The sequence below is a fragment of the Carlito syrichta genome, unplaced genomic scaffold, assembly GCF_000164805.1.
Source record: "Carlito syrichta isolate Samal-C Ts95f unplaced genomic scaffold, Tarsius_syrichta-2.0.1 Scaffold305332, whole genome shotgun sequence".
NCBI lineage: Eukaryota > Metazoa > Chordata > Mammalia > Primates > Tarsiidae > Carlito > Carlito syrichta.
In genome coordinates, this window is record NW_007249428.1 from 645,247 (window position 1) to 658,340 (window position 13,094).

The 13,094-nt window shown below is 54.5% G+C and overlaps 1 protein-coding gene across 1 annotated transcript; it reads left to right on the forward strand.

The window, feature by feature from the left end:
* Positions 1-4,108: 4,108 nt before the first annotated feature.
* Positions 4,109-8,043, forward strand: IBA57 (IBA57 homolog, iron-sulfur cluster assembly). Its single transcript, XM_008061602.1, has 3 exons — positions 4,109-4,449; positions 7,125-7,462; positions 7,574-8,043. The coding sequence occupies exons 1-3, from the start codon at positions 4,109-4,111 to the stop codon at positions 7,963-7,965; spliced, it is 1,071 nt and encodes a 356-aa protein (XP_008059793.1). The 3' UTR covers positions 7,966-8,043.
* The last annotated feature ends 5,051 nt before the right edge of the window (positions 8,044-13,094 follow it).

The window sequence follows — 13,094 nt, forward strand, 5'->3', positions numbered from 1 at the left end:
TGTATTTTTGTTTGTTTTCTTTAGAATAGGGTCTCACTCTGTCACCCAGGCTGGAGTGCAGTGACAACATCATGGCTCACTGCAGCCTCCAACTCCTGGGCTCAAGTGATCCTTGCCTCTCAAAGTGCTGGGATTACAGGCATGAGTGAGTGTACCTAGCTGGGAGTTTTTTGATTTGTCCAGTATTAACTGGGCCCCTAAGGTGTGCTGGGTGCTGTTCTAGGCCCTAGGGCATACATGGTAGGGAGCTATGACAAAGACTCTCTGCTTGGCCAAATGCTGCTCAGGTTCTGGAACCTTCTCCTAGGCCCATCTGTAGAGAACAAAATGCTGATTCATTTTCAGAATGTTGATTTCCACTCCATTTCCTGGTTCTTCTTCCTTTGGAGGACTTTCTTTGTTTAAGAAAGGGTGGGCTTCCTTTGGCAGGCTTTATTTGAAAAATGGCGGGCTTCTCTTAGTAAATACTGCAAACCAATCAGAAACCTAGAACCATGTACTTTGCCTTATTTGAACAAGAATTACCTAGGTGACATCTAGGAGAGACTGTAGCCTCTGTGGTACCCAGCCAAGGGGGAACAAGGGAGGGACTTGTGCACTAGTACATAAATATGTCTGTTTTGTAACCCTCTCGGGTGTGCCTGCCCACCGGACACCTGATCTTGCAAGACTGTCATTAAAGTCTGACTTCTGCTGCACTCCACGTCTCTATGTCCATCTTTTGATTTTTGGATGGGTGAATTTGTTTCTCACACATCTGACTACTTCCTGTGAAATCCAGCATTGGGATGAGCCCCACAAGTCAGTCCAGCCAGAGCTAGGTATGTGAGTCCCTTGTGGTATCTGAGGGTTTCTCATCCCCCACACACCAGACAAGGCCACTCTGGCCCACCTGCAGCAAGAATCCTGTCTGGTGGTTAAACCCAAACCTGACGTCTTCTTGTTACTTTCTGTTGCAGACCCATCTACCCCTTGGCTCTCAAACCCCACTAGCCTCTGCTGTGTTCAGGGTTGAGCCCAGTCTCTCTCCCCCACCAAAAGGCCCTACTGCCATGGGCCATGTACCTACCTGAGGGTCCTGACCAGTCTTCCTCATTATGTTTGAACAAGTGTCATGGAGTAATTTTTCTTTAACAGTTCACAAAGCCCGCTGCTTGCCTGGAGCATGGGGCCATCAATAAAACATTTTGAGTAAGTAGAGTATTCAGTGCTTGGATGTGATGGCTGTGGAGAAGACAGCATGTTGGCAGGGTATGTGGGTCCCAGGAGGCTGTGAGGTGGGGACAACCTGAACCAGGGCATTCAGGTGCTGTAGCCCCAGGGAAGGCTCTTGGAGCCAGGCTGCAGATGGGTCGCCTATTCTTGGGGCCACCCACCAAAGGTCCAGCTGCCTGGGTGGGCACAGACACACCACTCCCTGAGCAAGTGCAGTGGGCTGGACTCGCCACATGGGTGTGGTTTCCAGAAACTGTCCCCTCTGAGTTCAGCCCTGAGGACACCATGTGGCAAGTCCTTGGAGGGGTGTTTTGTGGGAGGGTGGGTGTGACATCCCCATGAAAGGGACTGAAGACACATGATGGTGACCACTCATGTCAGGGATCATCCTGGCTAGAAAAAGATACCATTATTCAGGACATGGCTGGTAACATCTGTAAGAGAAAATAAAGCCTCAAGACTCCACATTTGTACACCTGGGAGCCGAGTCACCCAACACAGCTGTTCTTTCCCCAAACAGTTATGACTCCACAGGCTGCTTCACAGCGGCATCTGTAAACCAGGATCCTGCACAGGCAGTGGGCCTTGCCTCCCTGGACAGCTGCCCTCCTGCAAACTGCTCACAAGGACACTCCTTGCTGGCCCCTCACCCCACGGTACACCTTCCCCCCCCGGAGGGCAAGTATGAACCTGTGGCCACCTCAGGTCTTCACCTGTTTTAACTCCTGAGCTGAGATTTGCTCTTAGCCTGACAATGTCCACCACAAGCTTGTCTTCCCCGACACAACACTAGGGCAAGGCAAGAAACACCTTCTCCTACCCAGAGACAGAGGCATGAGCAACACTTTTCTCTCCTCCTGCCTTTCAAATGTTCACCTTCTCATCTAAAATGTAGATTTACTGCACGCCAATCAGAGCCTCAGAGAAATGTCCCCACTTCCCTCTTTGCCTGCCTTCCTTTCTCCTGACTGCTCTCCCCTTCAATACCAAGTCCCCAAACCCCCTTTGGAGAGCACAGACTATACACGCTCCTAGAACTTGTTTTTCCTGAGTGCTTTGGTTCCACAAACCCCAATGGAGTGAGCCCCCCGCTGTTCCTCATTCTGGGTTAACACATTGAGAGGCTAACTATGTCTGGCATGTCATACTAACTGTGGACTGGTAGGGCTGGGGCAGGATGGTGCCTGTCCTTATCCTCCAGAGATGTTTGGGCACAGAGTGTCCTGCTGTGACGTTCCCATGCTCCAGCAAAAAATAAAAGGAAATGAAACAGATCCAATGGGCAGGTATGGTGGAGGCAGTAATGTGGACAATGGGCAGATCATGTACACACTTGGGTAGTGGCTGCAGCAGGAGGGAGAAGCCAGTCGTGTACACACCCAGGGGAGGGGCCACAGCAGGAGCCAGCCCTGCCCACACTTTGGCCTCCAGGAATTGAGACACAAGTCTCTGCTGCTGAAGGCATTAAGTCTGCGGGGTTTTGCTATTGTAGCCCACATGGACTGAGACTCAAGAGACTAGTAGGCAGTTCCTCAAGAGACTAAACATGGAACCATCATTTAACCAGCAGTCCTGCCTCTGGGTGCACATCCAAAGGAACCCAAAGGCTCCAAGGGACGTCTGCTCATAGCAGTATATTCACAACAGCCATCACAGAAGCAACTTAGGTATCCATGGACACATAAGTGGGTAAGCAAACTGCGGCCTATCCATACAGTGGAATATTATTCAACCTTCAAAAAAATTAGGTAGGCATTGTAGGCTTGCCTGTAGTCCCAGTTATTCCAGAGGTTGAGGTGGGAGGATCACTGAGCTGAGGTTGGAGGCTGCAGTGAGCCACGATCACGCCACTGCACTCCAACTGAGTGAAAGTGAAACCCTGTCTCTGGGGAAGAAGAAAAAAAGAAAAGGTAGAAGAAAGAAGAAGAGGGAGGAGAAAAGGGAGGAGGAGGAGAAGAAGAAAATTCAGACGTAGGCTACACCCCGGATGAACTTTGAGGATATTATGCTGACTGAAATAGGCTAGACACAAAGGACAAACCCAGTATGATTCCATGAATGTGAGGTCCCTAAGCAAGTCACATTCATGGGGGACTGAAAGTAGTCTGAGGGTGTCAGGGGCTAGGGGGTGGGGAGTTGGTGTTCATGGGAAAAGAGTAGATGGAGGGTGCTGGGGGTGGGGTGTTCATGGGGATAGAGGTTCAGGATGGGAAGATGGAAAGGTTATGGAGATGATGGTGGTCATAGCTGTACAACTACGCAAGCGTCCTTAATAACATGGAATGAGACAATGAAAAACGGTTAAGATGGTTTCACGCTGTGGGTATTTTATCACCATTGAAAACAAACTATACTGGCCAGGCACGGTGGCTCAGCCTGTAATCCCAGCAATTTGGGAGCCCGGGGGTTAGAGACTAGCCTGGGCAATTTGGTGAGACCTCATCTCTACAGTAAATCACAAAAACCAGTCAGGCGTGGAGGCTTGCGTCTGTAGTTCCAGCTACTTGGAAAGCTGAGGTGGAAGGATCACCCAAGCCCAGCAGGTAGACAAGAATGAGACTTCAACTCAAAACAAAACAAAACATATCAAAGTATGCTTTGAGAGGACACAGGATCTACAGTCAGGGCCCAGGGACTAAGTTATCTATCCAGAGGAGGAGGGGCCCGAGTGGGGACATACTGGCCGAAGCCCCGCCCCCCCAGCAGGGCTGCGCTGTCCCGCCCCTCACGAACGTTCCGCCCGCCCCTTCCCGCCCGCGCTGCCCAACCCTTCATGCACACACGCTCACCCACCCCTCCCTGCCTTCCTCCGGCGGCCGCCGCCAGGGGCCGCTGTGGCGCCCGCCCCTCCCGCCGCCCTCGGGCCCCTCCCTCCGCCGCAGTTCTGCCCAAGATGGCGGCCGCGGTGCTGCTTCGAGGCGCGGTTCCGGGGCGAGGCGGCTCAGCCTGGGGCTGGCGGCTGCGCCTGGCCCCGAAGCGCCGCCTGGCCCACAGCTCCAGTAGTCCTGGCGGCAGCCCCGCGGGCGGAGAGTCTTGGGCCTGCTTCCGGCTGGACAAGCGCGCCCTGGTGCGCGTGCGCGGCCCGGACGCGGTGCCCTTCCTGCTGGGGCTTCTGACCAATGAACTGCCGCTTCCTGGTCCCTCTGACGGGGACGCCCCGCCTCCTACGCGTGCGGGCTACGCCCATTTCCTGAACGTGCAGGGCCGGACGCTCTATGACGTCATTTTGTATGGGTGAGCGCGGGCGGGGCCAAAGGGCGGGGCCGGAGCCGAGGGCGGGGGACGGGCGTCAGGAAGGGATGAGGCGGACACCCAAAGGAGGACGTCGCCGGCAAGTCTACTAGGGCACACACCCAGGGGAGTCTACTCAGAGGTGGACATCCCGAGAAAGTCCAGGGAGAGTTCATTTATAGGCGGGCATCTGGGAGTGGGCACTCAGAGGAGGACCGGCACCTTGCGCCCAGAGTCGAGCTTGCAGAGGGTATGGGCGTGGGTACTCATGGAAGGCACCTAGAGGAGGGCACCCGGGGAAGGCCACGCTAGATACCCCCGGGCGGGTCAACGTTCAAACCTAGGGGAGGGCCTGGGCGCCCACCACCTCAGGCAGAGGCCTCTCGAAGTGACACTTGCCGAGTGGTCTCCCTCTCAGCCCTGCCAGGTCGCCCCTCGCCCACTGCAGGAGCGAGCGGGCAGTGGTCCCTGCCGGCGTGCGGAGCCATGCTCCTAGTGACAGCTTGTGCCAGTGCTTCCGGATTTCTCCTGTTTCTCTCCTCAGATCTCCCGTATCTGGTCTTGTCTGTGTTTGGCCCAGTCATCTGGCTGATGTCATCATGACTGTCAGTAACTTCGCTGGCCAAGCTGCCCAGGGCCCTTGATCGTTTATAGCACTGGGTCCCCTTGCCCAGCCTCTGAGACCTGGACCCTGTACCACAGCTGAGTGGTCTGGATCTGGTCCTCCCGGGCTTCACTCTCTTCCCCACCTCTTGCCATCTCTCCTGTCACAGACCCTGTGTTGTTTTCCTTGGCTTACTCCGTGTTTCGGTTTTGGAGGACCACCTTATTTATTTAATTTTTATTTTTTAGAGATAAGTTCTAGCTGTGTCGCTAGCTGGAGTGCGATCATAGCTCACTGCATCCTTGACCTCCTGGGCTCAAGGAATCTTCCAGCTTTCACCTCCCAAGTAACTGGGACTACATATGTATGCCCCCACACCTGGCTAATTTTTAAAATTTTTTGTAGAGATCAAGTTACCCAGTTGCCCAGGCTGGTCTTGAACTCCTGGACTCAAACTTCCCATCTTGGCTTCCCAAAGTGTTGTGATTACACCATCATGCCCTGCCAGAATTGACTTTTTATAGCCCCAGTCTTTAAGTTGTGCCATTCCAGGAACATCATCAATGGGCCTGTGGGGTCACAACCCTTTGGGCTTGGTCTCTTCCCTCCTGCAGTGCCCTCAGATCTCACCCACATCTGCCTACCACCAAACATTGTAGAGGTGCCTCCTGTCTCCCTTCCTCCTTACAGAGGTAGCCGGCTGTGGATGTGGCTGCAGGCTTGTGTGAGCCCCGTGTTGTCTCTGGGATGAGAGACCAGGAGTGGGGCAGTGGCTGTTTGGTCCTCAGAGCCCACACCCTGTCTTCCCAGGGCTGTCCTGGCTCCCTCCCTCTGTGTCTCACCTTCACCTTTCTTTGTCCTGGTGATCCAACTTCCCTGTTGACAGGGTGGCCTGCTTTTCTCCCGAGCATCAGTGTTTCCCACAACTGCTCTGAGCTCTCCCCCTGTTCCCACTGGCATTTTAGCCCTGTTTGCACTTGTCCTGTCCCTCACGGTGTCCTTCTGATGTCCTATGACCGTGTACTGGAGGCTGAGCAGCTCCATGCGTTGGTGGCTCTGTCCCTCCCCACACATTCTAAGACCCGCAGCCTCAGGCTCTGCATGAGAAGCCTTGATGTTCTTGTGGACATGCGACTGGGCAGAGCCAGGTTACAGAGGCTGGGGCCATGTGGAGTGGCCACGGGGAAGTGGGGTTTCCTGGGGGAGGAACTCAGCCCTCCCTGCCTGGGAGGGGTTCTTTCCTGTGGCCCTGCTGGGGATCATCCCACCACCGGCCTCAGCGCCCACTGGGCTGTGTTCTCAAGAAGCCCACGTCCACAGCCTGCAGCTGGCCAAGCAGCATGTAGGCCGGCTTCTCACCCCACCCATTCACACCCGTGCCCACGCAGCTTTGCCCTGGCTGCCCCTGGGCTCGCCTGTTTGTAAGTGGCCCCACGACCATCTAGACTGGGTCACTCGAGTGGTGCCAGCCCCGGCCTCTCGGTGTGGGCTGCCCCCAGTGCAGGTCATTTGGATCTGGGGCCTACCTGGATCCCTGGCGCCCTGGGAGGTGGGCGTGGTGGGGTGTGGCCACCCCCTGCTGGCATCCAGTGCCCCCCCTCTGCCCCTGGATCCCACCTGAAGAGCCTGTGACCCTTCGTGGCTTCCGGGACCAGAACAGGCAGTCCAGGTTTCCACCGTGCGTGTGGCTTCTCCTGTGGTCGCTCCGCCCAGAGCCTGCTCTCCTGGCGGGCCGTGCCCATCGCGTGCGGCTCCTGCAGCCAGTGGGCCTGTTAGTCGATTCTGTCCTGAGCAGAAGAACTATGTGGTGATACTCTTGGGCAGGCCATGGCAGCTCTGCCAGGGCCCGCGGGCCTGCTCCCCTGTCTGCCCGCAGGGACGCACGCTGAGGAGGCGCTGCCCATGTGGCCGAGACCACTTCTGTGTGTGGTCCCTGGGGTGCACCTCCTGCCACGATGTGCGCTCTGTTGGTGCCGCCCTCGGTGGCCCTAGGCTTGAGTCTCCGCACTAGAGTCCCGGGCTCTGTAAGTGGAGTGTGCGCCCAGCCACGCTCACCGCCTGCCTCTCCCTGCAGGTTCCAGGAGCGCGAGGAGGAGACGCCCGGTTTCCTGCTGGAGTGCGACGGCTCGGTACAGGGCGAGCTGCTGAAGCACCTGGCGCTGTACAGGATCCGGCGGAAGGTCTCGGTGGAGCCCCACCCGGACCTGCGCGTGTGGTCCGTGCTGCCCTGCACCTCCGAGCCTGGTGGGACCTTGCCACTGCAGGAGCTGACGGAGACCGCCATCCTCACCTGTGATCCCCGGACAGTGCGCATGGGTTGGCGACTCCTCACTCAGGATGAGGGCCCAGTCTTGGTGACCCGGGGACGGCTCGGGGACCTCCGCGATTATCACCGGTACCGGTACCTGCAAGGTATGGGTGGGGAGGGCATGCAGGTGGAAGATGAGGTGTGAGGGGCTGGATGGGAGGGGAGAACCAGGCAGGCAGGGCTCATTTCTTGCTGTCTCTTCCCTGTCTCCGCAGGTGTTCCTGAGGGTGTCTGCGACCTGCCTCCGGGGGTGGCGTTGCCCCTGGAGTCCAACCTTGCCTTCATGAATGGTGTGAGCTTCACCAAAGGCTGCTACATCGGTCAGGAGCTGACGGCCCGCACCCACCACCTGGGCATCGTCCGCAAGCGCCTCTTCCCCGTGCTCCTCTCAGGGCCACTCCCGCCCGCCGGCATCGCCCCGGGTGCTGTCGTGCTGACTGCACAGGGACAGGTGGCCGGCAAGTTCAGGGCCGGCCAGGGGGATGTAGGGCTGGCCCTGCTGCAGTCGGAGAAAATTAAGGGTCCCCTCCACATTGGCACCTCAGAGGGCGGCCAGGTGGCCTTGACCGCATCTGTGCCTGATTGGTGGCCCGCAGCCTCCAAGTAGCCCTGCCTTGGACTCCCGCAGGCATGTACCTGCAGAGGGCCCACTCTATGGTGGCCCTCTCCTGGGAGCTCTGTGGCTAGAGGGAGCCAAGCAGGAGCCCTCCTGGGGTTCCAGACCTAGACGCGGCTCTACAGCGCCTTTCACGGGGATAGGGCAGGTCTGTGCCTCTCTGGCTGCTTTGGGGCCTGCACCTTCTCTGCCCTTGACTGACCTGGGTGGAGCGCATTTGGGGGGACTGTGGCAGCCTAGTGGGTTCTGGGTCCTGGGGGGTGGGCATCTGCAAGTGGCAGCGCACGTGTCGCACACCTGTTTTCACCTGAGCCGGGGGCGCCACCTCAGGAGCTCTGGCTGGGAGTGCTGAGGGTGCCGGAGACTGCCCACTCCCCGTGTCTACTGGGACCTGGCCCTCGTGGTGCTGGGGGATTTTCTTCTTGATTGACGTGTGTTGTGTGTCAGCCATAGCTGTTTTCAGTGTCAGTTTTGGTCAGTGGCTGCAGCCCCTTGACCACCAGCTTCCATTACCCTGCAATGTGAGCTCCATGTTTGGTGCGTCCATTAAAGCGTGACGCAGCAGCTCTTGGGAGCTCTTTCTTCTTGGGTGGGAGAGGCCAGGGTGTGGCTTTTGGGATCTGGCGGACCAGGTACTCAGGACTGAATGGCTCTCCCTGGAGAACTCCCTGGAGAACACTGAACCCACCAGATGAAGCCTGTTGGGTTTCCCGGCAATGTGCAGGAAGGGAGCCCATGTAGGGACGGGGCTGTGCAGGGGTGGGGCTGAAATTGACATGTTAGTGGTTGGAATATCTCTCCAACTGGAGAACACAGCTTCCCACTAGGAACACAAGGAATGTGTCTGAAAATGGACCTTGCTTGAGTCTGAAAGTGTCAGTAAGTTTCATTGATTTGGTTTCCTAGAGAGTTTATCCCTTGAGCACAAATCTATTTAAAAACACATCATTATGGGTTGAGTTATGTCCCCTATCCAGTCCACAGGTTGGATCCCAAACCCCAGCCCCTCGGAGGTGTCTGCGTCTAGAGATGTGGTCTATCTGTAATGAAGGGCTCGAGTGAACAAGCTCACCAACCCCACAACTGTGTCCTCACAAGAAGAGGAGATGAGGACACACACAGAGGGATGGCTTGTCTGCTGGGACAGCTCATGAAGCTCTGGGAAGTGCTTTGCTTTCAATTCAATGTACTGTAAAGGATGCAACTCAAAGCGTCTGGATGAAGAAGTACATAGGGCAGTGGTGGGGGTCGGGGGTCCTGCCCTTCCTCAGTTGTGGCCACCATTTGGGCACCTGGTGTGTCCATTGACATGATAGCTCCCTGAAGCAAGTCCTTTATGGATTTTTAGGGAGCCACTCTATTGTCAGCCCTGCTCCCTTCCAGGAGATGGGGGTGAACCTGGGAGTGGAACTCCTAGACTCAGATGATCCTCCCGCCTTGGCCTTTCAAGTAACTGGAACTACAGGCATGTGCCACCATGCCCAGCTAATTTTTCCATTTTTTTGTAGAGATTAATTCTTGCCATGTTACCCAGATTGATCTTGAACTCTTGGACTCAAGTGATCCTCTCACTTCACCCTCCTGAGTACCTGGGATGACATGTGTGAGCCAGCCAGCCCAGTTTCATGTGAAAATTGTCATGTGGAAATTGAATTGCCATTCTAACTGTTAAGAGGTGGGGCCTTTAAGAGGTTACTAGGCAGGGAGCCTCTACCATCATGCAAGGGTGAGCCCAGGCCCCTTTCACCTCTCTTGCCCTTCCACTGTCCCCATGTGAGGATGCAGCCTTCCTCCCATCCAGAGGGTTTAGTGTTCAAGGTGCCATCTTGGAATCAGAGTTGCTCAACTGCCAACAGCTCAGTCTTGAACTTTTCAGCCTCCAATACTGTGAGCCAATCAATTTGTGTTCATTATACTTGACTATCTTGGGTATTCTATTATAGCAGCATAAGCAACTAGATGCTCCCCCAGCCAGTTCTATGGGATGCCCACTCTGGTGAGCTCCTGGCCACAGCCTCCATAAGGGCTGCCTGGAACCTCCCTGTCCCAGTGTGAGACTTTCCCGGCTGACACCCTTGCTCTACAATTGCGAGTGAGTGTCCTCTGCTTGTTCTTACTCAGGGTCTCTGTTTATCTCCACATCTGGACAAACCTTTTATTTCTTGCTGGAAGAATCTCTGGGCCATGGACAGTTAAAGCCCAGTCTTGCTGGGAAGCACCTGTTCCCTTTACATTCCCTCCAGCAGCATTAGTGTCCTGTTGTCCCATGTCTGTGCCAACACCTGGTACCGTCGGTCTTAATTTTCATTCAAGGAGTCTGTGTTTGGATTTTGAGCATCCTGGGTGAATGCCTTGACTTGGCAAACACACGAGAAGGGTCTGCATGGTGTGGGCTGAGGAGACCCAGGGCAGTGCTCCATGCCAGCTCTGGGGCAGAAGCCCAGTCTGAGACTTCTTGCTACCTGGGTCCTGTGCCCTGACTACCTCTAACACCTGTCTTTAATCTCCCCAGAAATGATGTTAGCTCAGTTTTGTTATGTTGATATGTGTGGGGAAGATGAATGACTTCTTAATAAATGTTTTGTCAGAGCTCTCTTAACATGAGAAGTTCATCAGGGAAAGGAATAGCAGGGACCTGAAAGATCAGGAGATGACCATTCACTCATTCATTCATCCATTCATTCATTTGACAATCCATTGAGTGGTTACAGCCGGTAGAAATAAAGAAGGCCAGCTTGGTGGCTCAGCTTGTAATCCCAGCACTTTGGGAGGGCAAGGTGAGTGGATTGCCTGAGCCTGTGGGTTTGAGACCAGCCTGGGAAACTTGGCAAAACCTCATCTTTACAATAAATCAAAAATTATCTGGGTGCAGTAGCGCATGCCTGTAGTTCTGGCTGCTTGGAAGGCTGAGGTGGAAGGATCGCCGAAACCCAGCAGGTTGACACTGGGGTGGCCTTGAGTGTGCCCCTGCACTCCAACCTGGGTGACGGGAGTGAGACTCCAAATAAATAAATAAATAAATAAATAAATAAATAAATAAACACACACACACACACACACACACACACACACACACACACACACACACACACACAGCATATTTGACTGCCACGAGCTCTATGGTGAGAAATTAAGCTGGAAACCAGAACAGGGCATGTGTGGTGGGGACAGGTATGTGGTGGGAAATGGGGTATATGGGGGGATTGGGGGTTAGACAGAGGTTAGATGTCCATCTGGGAGTAGGCAGAGTGGGATGTCCACTTAGGGAGCGAACAGAGGTTTGATGTTTATATGGGGATGGGCAGAGGTTGGATGTCCTTGTGAAGGTGGGCAGAGGTTGGATGTCCATCTGAGGATGGAGAGATTTGATGTCTAGGGTGGACAGAGGCTGGATGTCCATCTTGGAGTGGACAGAGTTTGGATGTCCATCTGGGGTGGACAGAAGTTTGATGTCTGGGGGTGGGACAGAGGTTGGATGATCATCTGGAGGTGGACAAAGTTTGGATATCCATCTGGGGGTGGGCAGTTTGATGTCCATCTCAGGGTGGATAGAAACTGAATGTTTTTCTTGGAATGGACAGAGGTTGAATGTCCATCTGGAAGATGGGTAGAGGTTGAATGTCTTCAGTGGTGGACAGTTGGATGTTCCTTTGGGCATCAGACATCCAGAGGTTTGATGTCCATCTGAGTGGTGGACAATCTGGGGGGTCCTGGAATCACAAGCACAGATGTGTGGGCCTCATGACACGTTATAGAAGGGTGCTTGGGGAAAACTGGCCCTAATCAAGAGGTAAGTGAATATTTCTGTATCTTCAATCCCCACTGTAATGGAATCTTATGAAATGGGCATATTCATGCAGCCTTCCTAGGAGAGTGACCATGGTGGGCACTGGCTGCCACCTTCCATGTGCTGTGACGCCCAAGGTGAAAGGAGCCTGTGAATTATGCTTCTCACACAGGTGTGCCCTCTCCATGTATTTTGGGTGGAGTCTGGATGGAGGCAGAGTTCCTCAGTGCCCATGGCCAGGATGAGCTCGAGAGAGCGCAGTGTCGTTGCAAGTGATGTTGTGTACTTCCGAGGGCCCTATCACACAGCATTCACCAGACTGCAGCATGTTGGGCCTCACAAGAGACAGCAGTTGTCTATGACCCCAGTTACTTTACTACAATAAAAAGGGAGCTGAAGGTTAGCGGGGGTAGCTGTCATGCAGCTGAACAGTGAGAGAACAGGATTGCTCCCACACAGCCACCAGCCATCTTCGCTCCTGGTCATGGACAGGAGAGCATGAGGGGGTCTGCTGTGGTCTGCTGTGCACACGCCATGCCGAGAAGGCCATAGTGAGGGCTTCTTGTCTTTAGATATCACTTAGGGATGGCACACAGCACCTCAGCACTTTACTTGGAGGCCATTCCATATGGTGAAATCACCAACAAAAATGTGGAAAATGCAGCACAAAGCAGACTGAGGCCAGACACAGTGGCTCATGCCTGTAATCTTGGCACTTTGGGAGGCTGAGGCAGGATGATTGCTTGAGTCCAGGAGTTTGAGATCAGCTTGTACAACATAGCAAGACCTAGTCTCTACAAAAAATAAAAAATAATTAGCCAGGTGTGGTGGTGTGTGCCTGTAGTCCCAGCTGCTGGAGTGGGGGGTGAGGTGTGAGGATTGCCTGAGCTCAGGAGGGCAAGGATGCAGCGAGCTGTAATCATGCCACTGCACTCCAGTCTGGGTGACAGAGTGAGACCCCAACTCAAAAATAAAAAATAAAAAACAGACCATTAAATGAGGCTTTTTTTCAATCTGAGCTGAAACTGGAAGGCAGGGCATGGCGTGGACCCCAGCTGGGAGTGTGTGGCGTAGACCTCAGCAGGGAGTGTATGACCTTTCAGATATTTCCACTGCTTTGCCACAGCCCACAGATGACTCTGACCGCATCAAGGATGGGTTCTGGGGTGACAAGTAAATTTTAGTGAGCAGGCGAATTTGCAGATACAGGCTGCACAGGTGCCTGGGGCCTGCACACATTTACCTCAGTCTACAAGCTGTCTTCTCATTCTCTGCACGGTGTTTTTAATGAAGCAAATACTGTCAAAATTGTGATGAGGTCCAAATCTGCCAA

Coding starts and splice junctions, on each gene's coding strand:
- IBA57 (XM_008061602.1), top strand. CDS start 4,109: ATGGCGGCCGCGGTGCTGCTTCGAGGCGCGGTTCCGGGGCGAGGCGGC. Junction 4,450..7,124: donor TATGACGTCATTTTGTATGG/GTGAGCGCGGGC, acceptor CTCTCCCTGCAG/GTTCCAGGAGCGCGAGGAGG. Junction 7,463..7,573: donor CCGGTACCGGTACCTGCAAG/GTATGGGTGGGG, acceptor CTGTCTCCGCAG/GTGTTCCTGAGGGTGTCTGC.